We start from the raw sequence: 25,647 nt of genomic DNA, 5'->3' as shown, positions 1-25,647 counted from the left end.
ATGCAACTAATTTACCCACCCCCGCACAGGACAAAGATTTAAGATCAAGGGCTTGATTACCTGCATGTCCACCAATGTTATTTACATGTTGAAATGTCCCTGTGGTCTGTCTTACATTGGGAAAATCTGTAGAAGCCTTAAGACACTAATCAATGAGCACCGCAGCAATATATGGACAGGTGAGACAAAAATACGGTTACTGCTCATTTTGTACAAGCTGGACATCCTATTAACTCTCTGAGATACATTGAAATAGAAATGGTCAAGATGTCACGCAGGGGAGGGGACATTGAGAGGAAACTTCTTCAAAGGGAATATTTTTGGATCCACAGGCTCAACACACTGTCTCCTCTTGGCCTTAATGAGGATTTTGACTTGAATCCGTTTTTATCGTTTTTTTTATCCTAATTGAATATTGTATGTGAATTATTGTAAATATTGATTACATTCCCTGTGTATGAACATATTTTGATACATTGAATGTTAATATTGTGAAACTGTTATACATTTTTTTACCTCCTGTTTCAGGAAGTGATGTCACTGAGTACTGCCCCTATATATAGGACCTTCCACCCCCACCTGGGATATGGATGCCTGATGAAGACCTAAGGGTCGAAACATTGTTAATAAATATCACCTGGGAGAATGAGCAGCAGTGTGCAGCGTTTTCCTTTATGTTTCCATGAGTTTGCCTACAACTCCAGCACCTGTGGAAAGTACCTGGATGTGTGTATGTTCTTCAGCTTTTGTAACTTTTTTTATCACCTGCCCAATGGGGCAAACTCGGAGTAGGCTCAAGTTGTGTGACTGCTCAGTGCACTTTGTCAATCCCTGTGCATATTTTGGTTTTTGCCCTAGCACTATACAGCGTATTCAAATGATCAACTCATCATCAAGCTTTGATTATTTGAATTAGCTGTGTAGTGCCTAGGGCAAAAAGCAAAATGTGCACCCCTTGGGATCCCCAGGACCGAGTTTGGGAAAACCTGGTGTAGCGATAGGGAGTGATTTGAGACCAATAGACGTTAAAATGTTTCTTCTGTAATATGCTCCCACAGTGGTTTGTTGAGAATCACACAAGACATTTCAGTCCCACTGGGATGTTCTTCAACTACCCAGTGGGATCAAAACATTCTTGTTTGTGTGTGCATCTCAATAAACCACCAGGGGGCAGATTTACGGACAGTACTTTCATTTACAATTTATTTTCTGTCCAGCACTTGACAAGTTTATTCACATATTTGCCAAAACATTGATTCTACTCCCCCTACTAGCTGTGCCCCACAAGATTGGGCGTATCATCGAGGGCAGCCCAGCGGATCGCTGCGGCCGCCTGAAGATTGACGACCGGATCCTGGCCGTCAACGGGCAGTCCATCATCAGCATGCCCCACGCCGACATCGTCAAGCTCATCAAAGACGCCGGACTCATCGTCACCCTGCACATCATACCGGAGGAAGGTGAGTCAGAGAAGATGAGAGAGAGCGGAGGGATTTAGGGACGGAGAGAGGGAGAGAGAGCAGAGAATAGGGAGGGAGGGAGTCAGAGGATATGAGAGAGAGAGAGGAGAAGGGGATGGCGTGAGGGAGGGATAGAGAGAAAGAGGGAGAGTAGCAGTGAGTGGAAGAGAGATCTAAAGAAAGAGTGAGTACTCACATGGAATGACCAGAAATTGCTGTCTCTAGATGGTCCAGACTATTACAGTATACCTCTGGCTTATTATCATTATGCTGACCCCTACTTCTCTTGAGCAGGTTAAGCTGGACTCGCCATTCAAACTATAAATTATTCAACAGACTCGAGCATTTATACATTTTGACAAAATAATTGCATTTTGCTCCTGTACCAACAAAAAAAAGAACCAATTACGTGTGCAAAGCTGTCCTCAAGGCAAAGGGTGGCTATTTGAAGAATCTCAAATATAAAATATATTTTAATTTGTTTAACACTTTTTTGGTTACCACATGATTCCATATTTGTTATTTCATAGTTTTGATGTCTTCCGTATTAGTCTACATGTAACGTCTGCTTCCAATTCACACTCTCAAACGCATAGATCCCCTTTACGCAGCTCACTCTCCAGATCCCAATCACCTGAATTCTGATCACCTGTTCACACCTGTATGTAATTTACACACTCTATTTAGTTCAGTTCTTTGCACCCTAAATTGTGAGGTATTGTTTGTTTTGATACATGTTCTATTCGGAGCTCTGTTTATTTCCATATTAGTCCTCCTGTGTATTGTAGTTTTTGGCCATCCTCACTAACGAGGCCTTTTTGCCTGTACTTTTGCCTGTCATCAGATTTCCTGTCATCATTTTTCAGATTTCCTGTCATCAAACTCTTGCCTGCTCTCCCAGACTACGTTATTATTCTTTTCCCTGCCTGTACTGTTACCTTCTGCCTGTCCCTGGACCAGGCTACTTGCCTCCTCCTGTGGTCCTTTACCGATAAACTTCTGCTGTGTTCTGTGCTTGAAACCAGCACTGTTTCCCATCGTACTCATTATACTACAATGTAGAAAGTAGTAAAAATAAAACCCTTGAATAAGTAGGTGTGTCCAAACTTTTGACTGGCACTGTATATAATCCTTGAACAGGATTATCTATTTTGGATGCAAGTTGAATGGAATTGATGGAGAGAGAGAGACTGCGATAGAGTGCTCGTGTATGCACTGATATAATGCAACGATACCCGAGTTAGTAGCTGTTTTAAATAGCTGCAGCTACAATTAAAGAATCTTCTTTACAATAAAAAAAATACAGTGACCCCGAAAGCCAGATGGAGACGTGTAAATTAGACGAGCATTCAGTCCTTATGTTAGGCTACTGTACACTCTTAGAAAAAAGGGTTCCAAAAGGGTTCTGCGGCTGTCCTGATAAGAGAACCCTTTTTGGTTCCAGATAGAACTATTTTCGGTTCCATGTAGAACCCTCTGTGGAAAGAGATCTACCTGGAACCAGAAGGGTTATACCTGGAAGCAAAAGGGGTTCTTCAAAGGGTTCTTCTATGGGGAAAGCAAAAAAAAACCTTTTTGGTTGTAGATTGCACCTTTTTCTAATAGTGCAGTATAGGCTATACTGCAGTGAATGTAGGCCTAGCCGTCACATGAAAAAGACGTTACCTGGATGAGATGAATTGCGCTCTTACTGAGATGAGCTATCTGTCCCCACCCTGAGCGTTGATGATTGATCATGTAGATGGCAGAGAGAAGCCAGATTTACACATCACACTGTTCATATACAGTGCATTCGGAAAAGTATTCAGACCCCTTGACATTTTTTACATTGTGTTACATTACAGCCTTTTTCTAAAATGGATTAAATCGTTTTTTTCCCTCATCAATCTATATACCATAATTTCCGGACTATTAAGCGTACCTGAATATAAGCCGCACCCACTGAATTTAATTTTTTTAATTATTTTGAACATAAATAAGCCGCACATGTCTATAAGCCGCAGGTTCCTACCGGTACATTGAAACAAATTAACTTTACACAGGCTTTAACGAAACACGGCTTGTAACAAAAATAAATAGGCTTTAATTAACGAAACATGGCTTGTAACAAAAATAAATAGGCTTTAACGAAACACGGCTTGTAACAAAAAATAAAACATTTGTAGTAAGCTTTAGTTGTCTTTTTGCACTGAGTCGATTCCTCACGCTGCTGTTTCCAACGTCTTATCATCGATTCATTAAGACCAAGCTCCCGTGCAGCAGCTCTATTTCCTTTTCCAACAGCCAGATCAATCGCCTTCAACTTGAAAGCTGCATCATATGCATTTCTCCGTGTCTTTGCCATGATGAGGGTGACAAAATGACTACCGTAATCAGAATGATGGGAGGTTTGAGAGCGCTCGATTTAATCTAACCTCTATGGGCTAGGCGGAACGAATTCGTCCCACCTACGTAACAGCCACTTGAAGCCTGTGGCGCGATTTTCAAAACATTAAAAATCCTATTACTTCAATTTCTCAAACATATGACTATTTTACAGCTATTTAAAGACAAGACTCTCGTTAATCTAACCACACTGTCCGATTTCAAAAAGGCTTTACAACGAAAGCAAAACATTAGATTATGTCAGCAGAGTACCAAGCCAGAAATAATCAGACACCCATTTTTCAAGCTAGCATATAATGTCACATAAACCCAGAAGACAGCTAAATGCAGTACTAACCTTTGATGATCTTCATCAGATGACAACCCTAGGACATTATGTTATACAATACATGCATGTTTTGTTCAATCAAGTTCATATTTATATCAAAAACCAGCTTTTTACATTAGCATGTGACGTTCAGAACTAGCATACCCCCCGCAAACTTCCGGAGGAATTCGCTAACATTTTACTAAATTACTCACGATAAACGTTCACAAAAAGCATAACAATTATTTTAAGAATTATAGATACAGACCTCCTCTATGCACTCGATATGTCCGATTTTAAAATAGCTTTTTGGTGAAAGCACATTTTGCAATATTCTAAGTACATAGCCCAGGCATCACGGGCTAGCTATTTGACACCCGGCAAGTTTAGCACTCACCATAATCATATTTACTATTATAAAAGTTTGATTACCTTTTGTTGTCTTCGTCAGAATGCACTCCCAGGACTGCTACTTCAATAACAAATGTTGGTTTGGTCCAAAATAATCCATTGTTATATCCGAATAGCGGCGTTTTGTTCGTGCGTCCCAGACACTATCTGAAATGGTAAATCAGGGTCGTGCGCATGGCGCAATTCGTGACAAAAAAAATCGAAATATTCCATTACCGTACTTCGAGGCATGTCAACCCCTGTTTAAAATCCATTTTTATGGCATTTTTCTCGTAAAAAAGCGATAATATTCCGACCGGGAATGTCCATTTAGCTAAACTGAGGAAAGTAAACAAAGCTTTCGGTCGACGCGGGCACGCGCCTGAGTCTCACAGTACTGTAACCAGCCACTACCCAAACGCGCTACTTTGTTTCAGCCAGAGCCTGCAAAGCCACGATTCAGCTTTTTGCCGCCTTCTGAGACCCTATGGCAGCCGTAGGAAGTGTCACGGGACAGCTAAGATCCTCACTCTTCAATAAACAGAGACAAGAAGAACGACACCTTGTCAGACAGGCCACTTCCTGCCTGAAACCTTGTCAGGTTTTTGCCTGCCAAATGAGTTCTGTTATACTCACAGACACCATTCAAACAGTTTTAGAAACTTTTGGGTGTTTTCTATCCATATGTAATAAGTATATGCATATTCTAGTTACTGGGTAGGAGTGGTAACCAGATTAAATCGGGTACGTTTTTTATCCAGCCGTGTCAATACTGCCCCCTATCCTAAACAGGCTAAACAGTAAACAAAAAAGTTGTTTGACCTTAACCCGTTCGGCAATTTCATTGGTCTAATGTAAGCTTCATGCCGCCAAAAAACTGAGCACGTCATAGAATGTGTTTTAAAAAAAAATAAAAAATTGAAAGCGGGAAAAATCCATATATTAGCCGCGTCATTGTTTAAGCCGCGAGGTTCAAAGCGTGGTAAAAAAGTTGTGGCTTATAGTCCGGAATTTACGGTACAATACCCCTTAATGACAAAGCAAAAACCTTTTTTAACATTTATTTGAAGAAAAAAAACTCCAATTCACATAAGAATTCTGACCCTTTATTCAGAACTTTGTTGAAGCACCTTTGGCAGCGATTACAGTCTCAAGTCTTCTTGGGTATGACGCTACAAGCCTGGCACACCTGTATTTTGGGAGTTTCTCCCATTCTTCTCTGAAATTCCTCTCAAGCTCTGTCAGGTTGGATGGGGAACATCGCTGAACAGCTATTTTAGACGTTCGATCAGGTTCAAGTCCGGGCTCTGGCTGGGCCACTCAAGGACATTCAGAGACTTGTCCCAAAGCCACTTCTGCGTTGTATTGGCTGTGTGCTTAGGGTCATTGTCCTTCTAGAAGGAGAACCTTTGCCTCAGTCTGAGGTCCAGAGTGCTCTGGAGCAGGTTTTTAGCAAGGATCTTTTCTCCGTTCATCTTTCTCTTGATCCTGACTAGTCTCCCAGTCCCTGCCTCTGAAAAACATCCCCAGAGCATGATGCTGCCACCTTCACTGTAGGCATGGTGCCAGGTATCCTACAGACATGATGCTTGGCATTCAGGCCAAAGAGCTCAATCTTGGTTTTATCAGACTAGAAAATCTTGTTTTTAATGGTCTGAGAGTCCAAGCGGGCTGTCATGTGCCTTTTACTGAGGAGTGGCTTCCGTCTGGCCATTCTACCATAAAGGCCTGATTGGTGGAGTGCTGTAGAGATGGATGTCCTTCTGGAAGGTTTTCCCCATCTCCACAGAGGAACTCTGTCAGAGTCAAATTCCTGACCAAGGCCCTTCTCCCCCTATTGCTCAGCTTGGCCAAGCGGCCAGCTCTAGTAAGAGTCTTTGTGGTTCCAAACTTGTTCCATTTTAGAATGATGGAGGCCTGTGTTCTTGGGGACCTTCAATGCTGTGTAAATGTTTTGGTATCCTTCCCCAGATCTGTGCCTCGACGCAATCCTGTCTCAGACCTCTACACACAATTCCTCCAACCTCATGGCTTAGTTTTTGCTCTGACATGCACTGTCAACTGTGGGACCTTAAATAGACAGGTGTGTGCCTTTCCAAATCATGTCCAATCAATTGAATTTACCTCAGGTGGACTCCAATCAAGTTGTAGAAACACCTCAAGGATGATCAATGGAAACAGGATGCACCTGAGCTCAATTTCGAGTCTCATAGTAAAGGGTCTGAATACCTATATAAATAATGTATTTCTGTTTTTTTTATTCGCACACACTAAAAACCTGTTTTCGCTTTGTCAGTATGGGCTATTGTGTATAGATTAATGTGGAAAAAATAATAATTTCATCAATTTCTTTTGTAAAGTAACAAAATCTGGAAAAAGTCAACTTTCCGAATGCACTGTATATCAATTTATTATAATCCACATAATTCAAACGGAATGAGCTGTAACAAGAGGAGAGACTGCGTATACTAAAGAAAATAATAAAGAATGTGTCTTTAACCCTGCATTATTATATAACTTATTTTGAACGAAATCCAGGAATGAGTGAGTCATTTAGCCCTATGCTTCTGCTTCTGTTGCCTATTTGAGTGTTGTTTTTTTATATCCTACTGATTCTGTGATCACCAAGCCTCATGCATCCGCAGAATGTAGGATAAAACCATTTTACAAATTTGTCTGTTTTGAAACTTTGCTGTGCTGTATTAAAGGCTTTACAATTTGGTTAATTAAAACAGATTTTCTGGTATTACTTATCATTTATTTAGTGCTGTTTAAACTGTTCCAAACAGGCAGAAAAATAATATTGTAATCTATTTTATTTAAAAAATATATTTCACCTTCATTTAACCAGGTAGGCCAGTTGAGAACAAGTTCTCATTTACAACTGCGACCTGGCCAAGATAAAGCAAAGCAGTGTGACACAAACAACAACACAGTTAAACATGGAATAAACAAACGTACAGTCAGTAACACAATAGAAAAAGTCTATATACAGTGTGTGCACATGGCGTAAGGAGGTAAGGCAATAAATAGGCCATGGTGGCGAAATAATTGCAATTTAGAAAATAAACATTGGAGTGATAGATGTGCAGAAGATCCATGTGTAAGCAGAGATACTGGGTGCAAAGGAGCAAAACAATAAATAACAATATAGGGATGAGGTAGTTGGGTGGGCTATTTACAGATGGGCTGTGTACAGGTGCAATGACCGGTAAGCTGCTCTGACAGCTGATACTTAAAGTTAGTGAGGGAGATATGACTCCAGCTTCAGTTATTTTTGCATTTCGTTCCAATCATTGGTAGCAGAGAACTTGAAGGAAAGGCGGCCAAACAAGGAGTTGGCTTTGGGGATGACCAGTGAGAAATACCTGCTGGAGCTCGTACTACGGGTGGGTGCTGCTATGGTGACCAGTGAGCTGAGATGAGGCTGGGCTTTACCTAGCAAAGACTTAGAGGACCTGGAGCCAGTGGGTTCGCTAATGAATATGAAAGCGAGGGCCAGCCAATGAGAGCATACAGGTCGCAGTGGTGTGTAGTATATGGGGCTTTGGTGACAAAACGGATGGCACTGTGAAATACTACATCCAATTTGCTGAGAAGAGTGTTGGAGAATATTTTGTAAATGGTATCACTGAAGTCATGGATCGGTAGGATGGTCAGTTTTACGAGGGTATGTTTGGCAGCATGAGTGAAGGAGGCTTTGTTGTGAAATAGGATGCCGATTCTAGATTTAATTTTGGATTGGAGATGCTTAATGTGAGTCTGGAAGGAGAGTTTAGAGTCTAACCAGACACCTAGGTATTTGTAGTTGTCCACATATTCTAAGTCAGAACCGTCCAGAGTAGTGATACTAGACGGGCAGGCGAGTGTGGGCAGTGATCGGTTGAGAGCATGAATTTAGTTTTACTTGCATTTAAGAGCAGTTGGAGGCCACAGAAGGAGTGTTGTATGGCATTGAAGCTCGTCTGGAGGTTTGTTAACCTCTTACATCTAGACGTTCCGCTAGCGGAACACCTGCTCCAATATCCAATGATAGGCGTGGCGCGAATAACAAATTCCTCAAAAATACAAAAACTTCAATTTTTCAAACATATGACTATTTCACAGCATTTTAAAGACAAGACTCTCCTTTATCTAACCACACTGTCCGATTTCAAAAAGGCTTTACAGCGAAAGCAAAACATTAGATTATGTCAGCAGAGTACCCAGCCAGAAATAATCAGACACCCATTTTTCAAGCTAGCATATAATGTCACAAAAACCCAGAAGACAGCTAAATGCAGCACTAACCTTTGATGATCTTCATCAGATGACACACCTAGGACATTATGTTATACAATACATGCATGTTTTGTTCAATCAAGTTCATATTTATATAAAAAAACTGCTTTTTACATTAGCATGTGACGTTCAGAACTAGCATACGCCCCGCAAACTTCCGGCGAATTCACTAACAATTTACTAAATTACTCACGATAAACGTTCACAAAAAGCATAACAATTATTTTAAGAATTATAGATACAGAACTCCTCTATGCACTCGATATGTCCGATTTTAAAATAGCTTTTTGGTGAAAGCACATTTTGCAATATTCTAAGTACATAGCCCAGCCATCACGGGCTAGCTATTTAGACACCCGGCAAGTTTAGCCTTCACCAAAATCAGATTTACTATTATAAAAGTTTGATTACCTTTTGTTGTCTTCGTCAGAATGCACTCCCAAGACTGCTACTTCAATAACAAATGTTGGTTTGGTCCAAAATAATCCATCGTTATATCCGAATAGCGGCGTTTTGTTCGTGCGTCCCAGACACTATCCGAAATGGTAAATCAGGGTCGTGCGCATAGCGCAATTCGTGACAAAAAAATTCTAAATATTCCATTACCGTACTTCGAAGCATGTCAACCGCTGTTTAAAATCAATTTTTATGCAATTTATCTCGTAAAAAAGGGATAATATTCCGACCGGGAATCTCCTTTTCGGCAAACAGAGGAAAAATCACAAAGACGGGGGCGGCCAGGGCACGCGCCTAAGCCCACAGTCCCTTGATCGGCCACTTGAGAAAGGCGATAATGTGTTTCAGCCTGGGGCTGGGATGACGACATTCAGGTTTTTCCCGGGCTCTGAGTGCCCATGGAAGACGTAGGAAGTGTCACGTTAGAGCAGAGATCCTTTGTAAAAGATAGAGATGGCAAAGAAGTTCAAGAAATGGTCAGACAGGCCACTTCCTGTAAAGGAATCTCTCAGGTTTTGACCTGCCATTTGAGTTCTGTTATACTCACAGACACCATTCAAACAGTTTTAGAAACTTTGGAGTGTTTTCTATCCAAAGCCAATAATTATATGCATATTCTAGTTACTGGGCAGGAGTAGTAACCAGATTAAATCGGGTACGTTTTTTATCCAGCCGTGAAAATACTGCCCCCTAGCCATAACAGGTTAACACAGTGTACAAAGAAGGGCCAGAAGTATACAGAATGGTGTCGTCTGCATGAAGGTGGATCAGAGAATCACCAGCAGCAAGAGCGACATCATTGATGTATACAGAGAAAAGAATTGGCCCAAGAATTGAAACTTGTGGCACCCCCATAGAGACTGCCAGAGTTTCGGACAACAGGCCATCCGATTTGACCCACCGAACTCTATCTGAGAACTAGTTGGTGAACCAGGCGAGGCAGTCATTTGAGAAACCAAGGCTGTTGAGTCTGCTGATAAGAATGCAGTGATTGACAATCGAAAGACTTGGCCAGGTTGATGAAGACGGCTGCACAGTATTGTCTTTTATCGATGGCGGTTATGATATCGTTTAGGACCTTGATCGTGGCTGAGAGGGAGGCTTGGGCAAGTTGCTGTGGGTGGTACAGAGCTGTTGACCGGGGTAGGGGTAGCCAGGTGGAAAGCATGTCCAGCTGTAGAAAAATGCTTATTGAAATACTCGATTATCGTAGATTTATTGGTGGTGACAGTGTTTCCTAGCCTCAGTGCAGTGTGCTGCTGGGAGGAGGTTCTCTTATTTTCCATGGAATTTACAGTGTCCCAGAACTTTTTAGAGTTTATGCTACAGGATGCAAATTTCTGTTTAAAAAAGCTAGCCTTTGCTTTCCTTACTGCCTGTGTATATTTGTTCCTAACTTCCCTGAAAAGTTGCATGTTGCAGGGGCTATTCGATGCTAATGCAGTACGCCACAGGATGATTTTTGTGATGGTCAAGGGCAGTCAAGTCTGGAGTGAACCAAAGGCTAGCTCTGTTCTTAGTTCTACATTTTTTCGAATGGGGCATGCTTATTTAAGATGGTAAGGAAAGCACTTTTAAAGAATAACCAGGCATCCTCTACTGATGGAATGAGGTCAATATCCTCCCAGGATACCCAGACCAGGTCGATTAGAGAAAGGCCTGCTCGCTGAAGTGTTTTAAATCAAATCAAAGTTTATTTGTCACGTTCGCCGAATACAACAGACCTTACAGTGAAATGCTTACTTACAGGCTCTAACCAACAGTGAAAAAAGGTATTAGGTGAACAATAGGTAAGTAAAGAAATAAAAACAACAGTAGAATAGACAGTGAAAAATAACAGTAGTGAGGCTATAACAGTAGTGAGGCTACATACAGGCACCGGTTAGTCGGGCTGATTGAGGTAATATGTACATGTAGATATGGTTAAAGTGACTATGCATATATGATGAACAGAGAGTAGCAGTAGCGTAAAAGAGGGGTTGGCGGGTGGTGGGTGGCGGGACACAATGCAGATAGCCCGGTTAGCCAATGTCCGGGGGCACTGGTTGGTCGGGCCAACTGAGGTAGTATGTACATGAATGTATAGTTAGTGACTATGCGTATATGATAAACAGAGAGTAGCAGCAGCATAAAAGAGGGGCCAAATCTTTTTAGTTTCCTGAGGAGGAATAGGCTTTGTCGTGCCCTCTTCACGACTGTCTTGGTGTGTTTGTACCATTCTAGTTTGTTGGTGATGTGGACACCAAGGAACTTGAAGCTCTCAACCTCCTCCACTACAGCCCCATCGATGAGAATGGGGGCGTGCTCGGTCCTCCTTTTCCTGTAGTCCACAATCATCTCCTTAGTCTTGGTTACATTGAGGGATAGGTTGTTATTCTGGCAGCGTTTGACAGTGATGAGGGGTGGTCGTTTGACCGCGGACCCATTACGGACGCAGGCAATGAGGCAGTGATCGCTGAGATCCTGGTTGAAGACAGCAGAGGTGTATTTAGAGGGCAGGTTGGTCAGGATGATATCTATGAGGGTGCACATGTTTACGGATTTAGGGTTATACCTAGTAGGTTCCTTGATAATTTGTGTGAGATTAAGGGCATCTAGCTTAGATTGTAGGACAGCCGGGGTGTTAAGCATATCCAAGTTTAGGTCACCTCACAGTACAAACTCTGAAGATAAATGGGGGCATTTAATTCACATATGGTATCCAGGTCACAGCTGGGGGCTGAGGGGGGTCTATAACAAGCGGCAACAGTGAGCCTTGTTTCTGGAAAGATTTTTAAAAGTAGAAGCTCGAACTGTTTGGGCACAGACCTGGATGGCATGACAAAACTCTACAGGCTATCGCTGCAGTAGATTCAACTCCACCCCCTTTGGCAGTTCTATAAACAGCCCTTCCAACTACCTCATCCCCATACTGTATTTATTTATCTTGCTCCTTTGCACCCCAGTATCTCTACTTGCACATTCATCTTCTGCACACCTACCATTCCAGTGTTTAATTGCTATATTGTAATTACTTCGCCACCATGGCCTTTTTATTGCCTTACCTCCCTTATCCTCTTACATCTAGACGTTCCGCTAGCGGAACACCTGCTCCAATATCCAATGATGGGCGTGGCGCGAAATACAAACTCCTCTAAAATCCGAAAAATTCAATTTTTCAAACATATGACTATTTTACAGCATTTTAAAGACAAGACTCTCGTTAATCTAACCACACTGTCCGATTTCAAAAAGGCTTTACAGCGAAAGCAAAACATTACATTATGTCAGCAGAGTACCCAGCCAGAAATAATCAGACACCCATTTTTCAAGCTAGCATATAATGTCACAAAAAACAGAACCACAGCTAAATGCAGCACTAACCTTTGATGATCTTCATCAGATGACAACCCTAGGACATTATGTTATACAATGCATGCATGTTTTGTTCAATCAAGTTCATATTTATATCAAAAACCAGCTTTTTACATTAGCATGTGACGTTCAGAACTAGCATACCCCCCGCAAACATCCGGTGAATTTACTAAATTACTCACGATAAACGTTCACAAAAAACATAACAATTATTTTAAGAATTATAGATACAGAACTCCTCTATGCACTCGATATGTCCGATTTTAAAATAGCTTTTCGGTGAAAGCACATTTCGCAATATTCTCAGTAGATAGCCCAGCCATCACGGCTAGCCATTTAGACACCGACCAAGTTTAGCCCTGACCAAACTCCGATTTACTATTACAAAAGTTTGATTACCTTTGTTGTCTTCGTCAGAATGCACTCCCAGGACTGCTACTTCAATAACAAATGTTGGTTTGGTCCAAAATAATCCATCGTTATATCCAAATAGCGGCGTTTTGTTCGTGCGTTCCAAGACACTATCCGAAGTGTAAATAAGGGTCACGAGCATGGCGCAATTCGTGACAAAAGATTTCTAAATATTCCATTACCGTACTTCGAAGCATGTCAACCGCTGTTTAAAATCAATTTTTATGCCATTTTTCTCGTAAAAAAGCGATAATATTCCGACCGGGAATCTGCGTTTAGGTAAACAGAGGAAAGAAAACAAAGCATTCGGTCGACACGGGCACGCGCCTGAGTCTCACAGTACTGTAACCAGCCACTACCCAAACGCGCTACTTTTTTTCAGCCAGAGCCTGCAAAGCCACGATTCAGCTTTTTGCCGCCTTCTAAGAGCCCATTGGAGCCGTAGGAAGTGTCACGTAACAGCAGAGATCCTTTGTTTTGGATAGAGATGACAAAGAAGGCCAAGAAATGGTCAGACAGGGTACTTCCTGTACAGAATCTTCTCAGGTTTTGGCCTGCCAAATGAGTTCTGTTATACTCACAGACACCATTCAAACAGTTTTAGAAACGTTGGAGTGTTTTCTATCCAAAGCTAATAATTATATGCATATTCTAGTTTCTGGGCAGGAGTAATAATCAGATTAAATCGGGTACGTTTTTTATCCGGCTGTGAAAATACTGCCCCCTATCCATAACAGGTTATCCTACCTCATTTGCACATACTGTATATAGACTTTTTCTACTGTATTATTGACTGTATGTTTGATTATTCCATGTGTACCTCTGTGTTGTTGTATGTGTCGAACTACTTTGCTTTATCCTGGCCAGGTCGCAGTTGCAAATGAGAACTTGTTCTCAACTAGCTTACCTGGTTAAATAAAGGTGAAATAAAAATAAATAAAATAAAATATCTTGGCGGAAAAGGTTGTAGTTGGGGATGGAAATTTCAGAATTTTTGGTGGCCTTCCTAATCCAGGATTCAGACATGGCTAGGACATCAGGGTTGGCGGAGTGTGCTGAAGCAGGGAATAGAACAAACTTAGGAAGGAGGCTTCTGATGTTAACATGCATGAAATCAAGGCTTTACGGTTACAGAAGTCAACAAATGATAGCGCCTGGGGAATAGGAGTGGAACTGGGGGCTACAGGGCCTAGGTTAACCTCTACATCAACAGAGGAGGAGGTATTTAATAAGGCATTTTGAGGGGGACTGAGGGCTCTACAGTGAAATAAAACAATTAGAACTAGCCAAGACAGCAGTAGACAAGGCATATTGACATTAGAGAAAGGCATAAAGCAATCACAGGGGTTGATGAGGAGAGCTAAGACAACAGGTAAATGGCAATGAATGGGCAGAGCTGGTCAGTTGGGTACATACAGGACCCGAGTTCAAGGCTGGGGTCGACAGGTAAACAAAATAAGGTACCGTGTTATTGAAACAGTTCAGGGGGCATCAGCTGTGTAACCGAGTGATCATAGGGTCAAAAGAGCAGCAATAGGTGAGTCAATGTGCCGTTTGGTAGTCACTACTACGCTAGGCGAGCAGGGGACACAGCGTTCAGAAAAGCTAGCGGACCGGGGCCAGTAGATGGTTCTTTGGCAACATCGTAACAGAATAGACCACATCGGGTGATCACGTTGGCAGTCCAGTCGTGATGAATCGGCAGGGCTCTGTGTCAACAATAAAGGGTCCAGGCCAGTTATCAAAGGAGGCATTGTAGCCCTAGAATTAGCTGGTATATGGGCCTAGCTCCAGACTAGCTCAAGGCTAGCTGGTGCTTGCTTCGGGACAGAGGCGTTAGTTGTATGCAGCTCGCTAGCTGCGATGATCTGGTGTAATTATCCAGAGCGGCAGGAATCTGGTGACATGGTAGAGAGAAGCAGTCCGATATGCTCTGGATTGATATCGCGCTGTGCAGACTGGCAGGTGTTGTCCGAGCTAAGGCTGGCTGGTGGCTGCACTTGTTTGTTAATCAAAAATATATCTTTGACAATGATTTTACCTGAGGCCTAATTCACATGATATGTCTACAATACTTATATCCACTAGGCTAATAAATAATCACATTTTTCCTTTTGATTATTTAATTAACCTATATCATGTTATTTCAGTTTATCCCTTTGGAGCATATGCCAAAGCAGTTTGGAGTTGTTGAACGGGATTGACAAAATGTATTAACATTGAATTTGAATGAACTGAATGATTAGGAGAAAGAAAAAGAGGGTGATTGAATTTAGATCAATAGTGTAAGAATTGCTATTCCTCTGTTCCGCTCGCACACTTTGTCAGAAGAAGCTGTAACTGAACTGTATGTAGCCTATTACTTACTAAAATTGTTGTTACACTGTAAGGTTTGTATTATAAGAGTAACTAATGTTCTGTTATATTACATTATATTCTTAAAATATATGTGATGACTGAATATACACAAGTGATGTCTAGTAAATTAACAAGTTGATGACGAAGCCATAAAGCCTCGGCTACTAGCCACAGATAAAAAATAAATAAAGATTTAACATTTTCAAAACTTGAGCTATGAACAATGTGTTTTATTTACCACATTTACTTGTGGAATGTTACGGAATTGTCACGGCTGTCGAAAGGAGCAGACCAAAGTGCAGCGTGGTTGTAGTTCCACATTTTATTAAATCCGTGAAACTTTGCAATACATAAATAACTGAATTAACAAAACAAACCGTGACGCAGAGAGAAACAATCACTACTGAAAATATAATAACCCACAAACCCCAGGAAGAAAAATCCCTACTTAAATATGATCTCCAATTAGAGACAATGAGGACCAGCTGCCTCCAATTGGAGATCAACCCCCCAAAAAACAACGTAGAAATAGAAAAACTAGAACTTAAACACAGAAGTACAAAACATAGAAAAACATAAAACACCCCCTGTCACGCCCTGACCTACTCTATCATAGAAAATAACCTCTTACTATGGTCAGGACGTGACAGGAATAGATGGCAACAATAAAAATAATAATCTGGTGGCATTTGTTGAGAGTCAGGCAGAGAATGGAGTAAAAGTGCATTGTACTGTAAGTACGCAACAAGGCTGTGGGCCAGGTATAAATGGTTTTAGCAGCCTTTGCAATAAATTGGAATACAAAAGAAGCCATCGACCTTTGATGGGCTATGAGCAGAACAATAGACTCTTGCCGAGTTTAGGGACTTTACATTTATTAATGAGTATTTTGTAAGACATGTCACTTCACCCATCTCTTTGCATAGCCCACCACTTGCACTGTTTTCTAACCACATTTTCTAACCGCTCTCCTCGCCTCCTCCTGAAAACCAATTGGAGAAGGTTAGGGGGAGGGACCTCTAACCTTCTCATCCAATGGGTTTTGAGAATGAGACGAGCAGAGAGGATGCAACAAATCAAGGAAATGCAATTGCGATTCTCCCAAGGACAGAGGAAGCAAGTATTTAACAGCTATTACAATTTTTTGACAGTGCCAGACTGACTGACTGAGCTACCATAATACCATGGCCTGTTCAGAAACCACCCCTAGACCCTACTGCCCAGATTTTAGACACTTGTGGAAATCTGAGAGGGACTGTTGGGTGGTTACATGGTGAAATCTCCACCTTACCCTCTGATATCAAATCACATTTTATTGGTCACATACACGTGTTTAACAGATGTTATTGCAGGTATAGTGTAATCCTTACAGGCTTGGTAGTATTGCTTAGACCTGTCCGATTCTTTTTAGATCTCCAGAAGTGTCCAGGGGTAAGGGTTGTTTCTGGAGAGGACCCCGCAACTCTTCGGGTGTGTGGTGGACCTACAGCACGACACTTGAGGCATTGGTTGGATGTTTAAGTCCAGTGCTATACACACACTGATTTGCATAGGTGTAAGCTGGACACCCATGGTGCCCTATCAGGCTGATCAGACAGGTCTGGGTAGCTGGAGACCTGCTGTAAAAAGTGAAATTATATTTTTCACTTGTCTACTATTCACACCCTTGCTTCATTCCAGCTAGTTAGATGTGCAACCACTGACTAACTATAGCTAGGGCATATTTTTAATCTAGCAATCGATACTGTTGTTTTGGCTTTATAGCATAATTTAATAAGATTAATAATGGTTAACTAGGATACAGTATAGTATATCAGTTAACCATTTACAGTAACAGCAGTTCATTAATAAATCAATACACACTAAATCTTATGCAGAAATTGAGAAATCTTATCTTGGCACTGTGGCACTGTATGGGTGTTGTTTAGCCCAAACTGTTCGGACGCTATAGACAGAAGTTGGCAGATAGGCTAACCATTTACAGTAACAGTAGTTAGTTAATAAGTCAATATGGTATGGGCAACTATTAACCCATTAGAGTCTAAGCCCTGTCTAAAACGTAAAAAAACCGATATCTCTAGCTTAAATTTACAGATTTTTATGGGGATTTTTTATAACGCTAACTAGGTTTCCGTGGGGGCGCAGACATCAACCTCAGGTTAATCAATTAATTCATAGATAATAGATTCATAGAATGGCGTTAGAAGGGTGACCTACTTTGAAAGGACTTGACCAGGCATTCCACATTTAACCCCACACATATTTGAACATCAAAATATGAAGTTGTTTTTTGGTTTTATATGTAAAAATGAAAAAACTAGCAACTTAAAAAAATAAAGTTTTATTGAAGAGCTAATAAACAGACCGTTTTCACCTTCCCGATTGCTCCATTTTAACTCGGAAAACAAATGATCAAAACTTACACAGACCGTAGTCTTACCTCAGGAATCTTGATTTAATGTTGTCGATGAAATAGGCTAATTATTTTGACCAACATAACAACATAGACACCAAAATGTTCTGTCAATCCTCGAGATCAACATTAATTCCAGCACTTTGGCTGTTGTTAAATCGCGTGCAGTATCACACAAGCTCTTTATCACTTGACTTTATCACTTTATCACTTCCTTTCCTGAATCAGCTGATGTTATGCAATAATGACCCCACATAACTAAACAACTAGACATAAAACGCAATCAAATAACTATTATGCATAATTATTGAAGAACCTGTTAATGACAGTATTGATTTTTTAAATTAAATCATATTTACTCTTTCTGTTTGAAGCATTGGATTTTGCAATCACATACATTATCTTGGATATGTGTTGCCATGAAAACTGTTTTCACACATAGGGAGATAGGAAATGTTACGAGATTACAGTACACTTCCGAGATCTCCATACAGGACAAGAGTCTGACAGCAATATCCAGGAATTTCACAGGATCAAGGTCAATGTGTAATTCAATTGTTTGTAAATGCTTAGTATATGATATAACAACAAACAACTGTGTCATAAACGTAAGGAAAGAAAGGTAGTGTTTTATGTCACACGATATTTGCCAAATCTGTAAAGACTCCAAGCATGAGAAAGGGTTTAAACAGTCATGAATTATTGACAAAAAAATTCAAATTATTATGAATTACTGTGTAATAGCTCCAAACAGCTCCACTATAAGAAATGCTCACTTATACCCTAGTTTATAGAAAGACCCTTATCTGTTTTGAGTTTTGTACTAAGAGTTGTGGAAGTTGACCTCATACTCTAGAGTGAAAAAGAGAAAAACCTGTATAAATAATGTCTGTTAGTGGTCGAGGGAAAGAGAAAAAGAGAGGCGGAAAGAATGAGACAAAGAGAGAAAAACAGACAGAGCTAGAACAGCCTCTACATCTCTGGAGACTAAAGTGTCATTTCCTTTCCTATGACATGTTCATTTTTCAATTAGTTCCCGATTTCTCCTGCTCCCGCTGTTCGGGACACACTGTTGTTTCGAGCAACTGTTGCTATGAAACTGCTCCATTACTAGCACAACACATCTCTGTTAAGCTTTCTGAGTGGCGCAGCGGTCTAAGGCATTGCATCGCAGTGCTTGAGGCATCACAACAGACCCGGGTTTGATTCCAGGCTGTGTTGCAGGGACCTCCCGTTATATCGATGTCCCACCGCACTCTATTGACTCCTTGTGGCGGGCCGGATGCATGCACGCTGACTTCGGTTGCCAGTTGTAAGGTGTTTCCTCTGACACTTTGGTGCGGCTGGCTTCCGTGTTGAGCGAGCAGTGTGTCAAGAAGCAGTGCGGCTTGGCAGGGTTGTGTTTCGGAGGATGCATGGCTCTCGACCTTCACTCTCCCAAGTCTGTATGGGAGTTGCAGCGATAGGACAAGACTGTAACTACCAATTGGATATCACGAAAATTGGGGAGAAAAACAAAACATTTAAAAACTCTGTTGTTACCATGTGTGGCAGACCAGGGGGTTTTGTCAAGACGTTTACACAGATCAGACACGGACAGAGTTGGATTACCTCGGTTTCAAGAGTGTCTATTTAAGTAACATCCGAAAATAAAAGAATAGGTCTCCTCCAGGAGATCTTCTCCGGGATACCGTGTTCTGGGCCCCGAGGTCTTGCTGTATCCTGGGGGAGAACAAAACTGAGCTCCCTTCGTTATCTCTGGCACTGAGCACAACTATACGGGAGTAACCTCTCTTCCCCCAGTCCCCTCTCCCATGTGCTGCCCTTCTGGCAGCTTTATGGGACTTGTCCAGCTGGTGAGCAATCAGCCCCTTGTTTACTCACCAACCACAATCATCCCCAATTAGTCCTGGCCGGAGAGCCCATCGAGGCCTGGCAGGTCCAGCAGAGGGAGCCATCGCCTCATGATGTAGACTCCGTCTGTCAACAGACCTCGATGAGTCTCCCTCTGGTGCCCCCCCCCCCCCCCCCCCCCCCCGTCAACAGGCCTCGATGAGTCTCCCTCTGATGCCCCCCCCTCCCCTTAGCTCAGTTGGGGAGGGGGCTGTCGTCAGTGCGACGTATGTTTCATTTCTTGACGGGGCTTCCCATGCTTTTCACCTGACCTGTGCACAACAGAAAAAGAGAAGCGTTGAAGGGACAAGAACCACCTGCTGACCATGCCAACGCCTGTTTGGCTTGCTGCACGCGGCCTCGTTGTTGATTCCCCTGGGCCTGCTCCATCTCCGACCTCCTCAACGGTGGTTCAACTCCCACCAGCTGCACCCAGCCGCCAGCTGCGGGTGACCGCACAATGCCGCAGGGCATTGTTGAGGTGTTGCTGTCACTCCTTTCTCTCAGTTGGGGTGGAGATGCTGAGGATGTGCTGCCGGGAGCTGGTCAGCACAGACGCCTCCCAGATTGGCTGGGGGGGTGGGACCAAGGGCGGCTGTTGGCTACCCACTTGCAGTGGCAGGCACATCAATACACTACAGCTCCGAGCTGTACTGCTGGCCCTGCAGTCTTTCCCTCCACATCTGAAGGGAAGACATCCTGGTGAGAACGAACAACACCAGAGTGGTCGCTTACATCAACCATCAGGGTGGACTGAGGTCCCTGGCCATCCAGACCAGGGGAGCATGGTCTGTGACCAGGGTGAAGTGGGTATCCAAAAGGTAATACTTGAGAGTGTCTAGTGCCCACTTCACGCTAGGCACTCTTTCTCAACAATAGAGTACTTTTTCTCTCTGGGTGTTAGCTTTCGGCTTATGATGGGGTGCTCCTCCCCATTGTGTACCTAGGACAGGACGTCCCTTAGTCCTGTTTCGCATTGCGTCCGTCTTGACTAACATCAGCACCTGGAAATCGGGTGTTACGAGAATCGGATGGGAGCACAGTGCTTCCTTCAGGCGCCTGTACGCCGCTTCGGTCTCGCCCGTCCATTTCGGTGTTTTGGTTAGATCTGGTTAGATCGGTAAGGGTTGGAGTCTATAGCCACAAAATTGGGGATAAACCGACTGTAGTATCCTGCGAGTTCCAGGAAGGACTTGACCCGTGTCTTGGTCTGTGGAATAGGCCAGTCATGTACCGCTTGGACCCTCCTCTCCTGGGGCTTGACGTCCCCCCATCTGATCAAATACACCAGGTACTCCACATACTCAAACCCTAGTTTGCATTTCTTGGGGTTTGCTGTCAACCCGGCTTGCCTGAGCATGTCCAGCATCGCCTGGAGGTGCGTCAGGTGCTCTTCCCCAACCTTGGTTGTGGTTGATGATAGCATCCAAATAGGCTGCTGCGTACTGTTGGTGGGGTCGAAGTACTTTGTCCATCAGGCACTGGAACGTGGGCGGGGCTCCGTGGAGACCGTGCTGTTCGATGACCCCATCCTCAGCATAACCTCCACTTCCTGCTTCACAGCCTTTCTTTGGGCCTCGGGAATCCGATATGGCCTCTTTCGCACCGTTTCCCCGACCCGGGTGCCGAAGTGGTGTTCAATGAAGGTTGTGCAGCCTAGCTTCACAGGGAACTTTTCTCCCATGGGCTGCCCTTCTGGCAGCTTTATGGGACTCGTCCAGCTGGCGAGCAATCAGCCTCTTGATTACTCACCAACCACAATCAGACCCAATTAGTCCTGGCCGGAGAGCCCGTCGAGGACTGGCATGTCCAGCAGAGGGAGCCATCGCCTTGGGATGTAGACTCCATCTGTCACCAGGCCTCAACTAGTCTCCCCCTGGTGGCTGACCTGCTGTACGCAACACATGATAACGAAGGTTACATATGTAACCACGGTTATGTGAGCTATATGGATCACTCCAATATATTGGTATCACTCAGGGAAACACAAGGAAACATCCAAGGTGAGAATTTACTCCCGTGTACACCTGTGTCACGGCTGGGGTCCGCCCCTATATATAGACCCCATGGCCGCGACACACATTCTCTACATCATTTTTGAGGCGCCTCTAGCACTGTAGAGAATTGGAATGATCCATATAGCTCACACAGCTGTGGTTACATACGTAACCTCTGTTATGTTTCACTGTATTGGATCACTCCGATATATTGTTAAACCCGTACCAGATTAGTCGGTGCAAGAGGGACCTGGCCAGCCAGTGGAAAAGTCCCAGCACAGGACCGAGACGCAGGGGCCATCAATGTGGAAGGGGGGTCCCGGCACAGTCCCTGGAAGGGGAGGCGACGCCCAGGACTGCTGAACCAACCGCAGAGGGAGGTGCCCCATTTACCTGGTAGTACCTAGCAAAGGTACAAGAGGAAGCCCAGCTGGCCGCAGCACAGATATCAGCAAGGGGCACTCCTCTCAGTAGAGCCCAGGACGCAGCCACACCTCGTGTAGACTGTGCCACCATAGATCCCCGCACTGGCCTGGTATGCTGTTGTAATGGTGTTCACAATCCAGTGAGACAAAGAGCTGGTCAGTTGTTCTCACTGACCGTGTCCGCTCCACATAGGCAGCCAGGGCCCTCACAGGGCACAGCATGCCGGAGGTAGGCCCAGACTCCCCTGCCACTACCGGGGGGGGGGTTGTAAGCAGACAGGATAAAAATGGATGTTCACATGCCTGTCTGACAGAACCTTTGGAGAAAGAAGGGTTGGGGTGGAGAGATATACTCCTCCCCCCAGGATCCATCTGGTAGCACTCAGAAGTTACAGAAAGATCATGGAGTTCACCCACCCTCTTCATGGAAGTAATCGATACCAAGAAAACCACCTTCATAGAGAGATGTTTCAGGGAGGCAGACTCCAACTTTTCCGAAAGGCGGCTTTGCTAAAGCTGCCAAGACCACATCCAGATCCCAGATCGCCATTGAGCAGGTCCTAGCTGGATGCAGGTGACGAACCCACTTCATAAACCTGGAGACCAAGGGATGGCACCCCACTGGCCTGTCCATCCACCACACATGGCAGGCAGATATTGCAGCCAAATACCTTCTCCGTGTAGAGGCTGCCATAACCTCATCCAAGCGAGACTTCAGGTATTGGAGGACATACTGCACCCCGCATGACTCGGGCACAACCTCAATACCAGTGCACCAAGAGCAGAACAACCGCCAGCGCAACTGGTATGCCGCGGTTGTAATCAGCACCCTTGCGCTCTGCATGGTGGTCATTACACCCCCCTGTAGTCCTAGCATGGACCATTGGTGCCGTTCAGTGGCCAAGTCCACAGACTGAGGTGGTGCGGCCTCGGATGCCACAGAGTTCCCCCGACCTAAGACAGCAGGTCCAGTCTCAGGGGAAGTTGCCAAGGTGTCCCAGACAACAGGGACAAGAGGAGGCTGAACCAGGGTTGTCTGGGCCAGTATGGGTCCACCAGAAGCAGACGATGCTCTCCCATCCTGGTCCTGTCCAGCACAGCCTGGATCAGAGGAAAAGGGGGGAATGCATAAGCTCCAGCCCTGGCCAATCGTGAGCCAGAGCATCCAAGCCCAGGGGCCCTGGTGGCTCCAACATGAAATACCACAGGGGGCAGTGTTCATTGTCCAGGGAGGCAAACAGGTCCACCTGCACTCTCCCGAACTTGTCCCACAGGTCCTGCACCACCTGGGGATGTAGGCTACAGTCCCAAAGTGGCGGGCCCTCCTTCGAGAGCATATCCACGGTCACATTTAGGATGCCAGGTACGTGCACTGCGCGTAGAGACGCTAGACGTCCCTGAGCCCAGAGAAGGAGATCCCGTGCCATAATATGGAGGCGGTGGGACATCAGTCCACCCTGATGGTTAATGTAAGCCACCACTCTGGTGTTGTTCGTTCTCACCAGGACATCTTCCCTTCATGTATGGAAGGAAAGACTGCAGGGACAGCAGTACAGCTCGGAGCTGTAGTGTATTGATGTGCCTGCCGCTCCAAGTGGGTAGCCAACAGCCGCCCTTGGTCATACCCTCCCAGCCAATCTGGGAGTCACCCGTGGCTGGGTGCAGCTGGGAGTTGAAGCACCATTGAGGAGGTCGGAGAAGGAGCAGGCCCAGGGGAATCAACAACGAGGCCGCGTGCAGCAAGCCAAACAGGCGTTGGCAGGTTAGGGCAGATACCACCCGCTACTGCCGAAAGTAGTCGAGGCAAGATAAGATTGCCTGAACCCTTCTGGTGGGCAGGGGTGCTCTCATGAGGACTGAGTCCAGTTCCATGCCAATGAAGGACACCCTCTGGGTGGGTGTCAGACAACTCTTGTCATTTACAGTAATGCCCAGCCCACCGATGTGGGTAAAGAGCACATCTCTGTCTGATAGGACCTGGGCCCTGGTCGGGGCACAATCAGCCAATCGTCTAGGTAATAGAGGATCAACAATCCTTGGGACATGAGGAGTGCCAGGACAGCGTCGATGCACTTTGTGAATGTGCGGGGTGCCAAGGAGAGGCCGAAGGGAAGAACCATGAATTTTTAAGCCCTCCCCTCGAAAGCGAATTGGAGGTACTGCCAATGAGCTGGGTGAACAGGAACATGGATCACGCATCCATCAGGTTCAGTTTCATAAACCACTGTTCCTTGGACACGACCTGCAACACCCGGGCTGGGGACAGCATGTGGAACCTCAGTACCTTCAAGTACCCATTGAGGTTGCGGAGGTCCAGAATTGGTCGAAACCCTCAGCCTCTTTTTGGGACCACAAAATAAGTGGAGTAGAACCCATCTAGCTGTTCTGATGTCTCAATCCTGCAGACGACACCCTTGTCCAGGAGTGAGGAAATCTCCAGCCGCAGGTTTTTCTTCAGGGGGTCGGCCACCGTGGTGACACAAAGGCCCTTGAAGAACGGAGACCGGCACCGGAATTGGAGTCAGTACCCCTCTCGAGCATTGAGGACAACAGCCATGGGGACTCCACACAATTCTCCCACTTTGCCCTTTGAGACCGGGTAAGCAGCCGAGGCTGGGGGAAGGGTGTGTCTGGGGATCTGCCAGGGCCCGCCTCTCCTCTGGCGCCCCGAGCGCATAGGTCCCCCAGGCACGTCCCTATGGCGGTGACGGTTCACACCTGTCACAAAGGGAAGCCATAAGCTCATCGAAGCCAACCATGCCTCTCCCAGGGGACCGAAGGCCTGGGAGAGCTTATGTCGTGACCTGCTTGGAGGAATAGGAACCCGGTGAGGGATAAATTACCCAGTACTTCTGCAAAAACTGGGGAAGACCCGTGTGGGAAAAACAGGCTGTTGCTTCACCTCACGCTGTGCCCCTCCCCGCTGTCGTCTCTTAGCACGAGGTGATGGGGCAGGAGAGGGACCCCACCGTCGTTCAGGTGCAGGTTGGTTGTGACGGACCGTGTGCCTTGGACCTGGGCCTGAGGAGGTGGCATGAACCGTCTCAGGGTCTCGCGGTCCCCACAAACCTTATCGGTCTGCTCTAGAATGTCATCAACCACTGGGCCAATGTCAGCCCTGGGGTGAGGGACAAATGTGCCCTGGAGAGCAGCTGGCAGACGGGATTGGGCCAGCCAGACATGGCACCAGGCGGCAACCACCTGCACCAAGGCCCATCCGTTGGCGCGGGACACATCCCTCTGGAGCAGGGAAAGCAAGCGAGACACCTCCATCACTTCCCGGAGGAGCTACTACGTGCCCTCCTGCTGCCAGGAAAACAGAGTCTGCAGGTAGGCCTGCAGTAGCATGGCCGTGCTGGTAAGGCGGCCAAGAGAGCAGAGGGAACCATATGTGGCTCTCAAGTCCGCATCAAAGACTCTGGGGGGATCCCGCCTTCAGTCGCGGGTTCCACCTGGCAGAGGTCCAGCTGTCCTGCAAGGCCTTGCGGAACTCAGCAGAGATGGGGACAGATGGAGA

At 44.8% G+C, this 25,647-nt stretch overlaps 1 protein-coding gene across 9 annotated transcripts in view; it reads left to right on the top strand.

The window, feature by feature from the left end:
- The window catches only part of LOC106573044 (membrane-associated guanylate kinase, WW and PDZ domain-containing protein 2), a 324,009-nt gene that overhangs the window by 280,919 nt on the left and 17,443 nt on the right, over positions 1-25,647 (top strand). For all 9 annotated transcript variants that reach the window (XM_014147683.3, XM_045696840.2, XM_014147669.3 and 6 more), the window contains one exon: positions 1,275-1,460. In XM_014147683.3, the coding sequence (XP_014003158.3) occupies positions 1,275-1,460 (186 nt within the window). The remainder of the gene's footprint in view (positions 1-1,274; positions 1,461-25,647) is intronic.

Source organism: Salmo salar, chromosome 16, assembly GCF_965601325.2.
Source record: "Salmo salar chromosome 16, fSalSal1, whole genome shotgun sequence".
NCBI lineage: Eukaryota > Metazoa > Chordata > Actinopteri > Salmoniformes > Salmonidae > Salmo > Salmo salar.
This window is presented reverse-complemented; position numbering and strand designations above follow the sequence as displayed.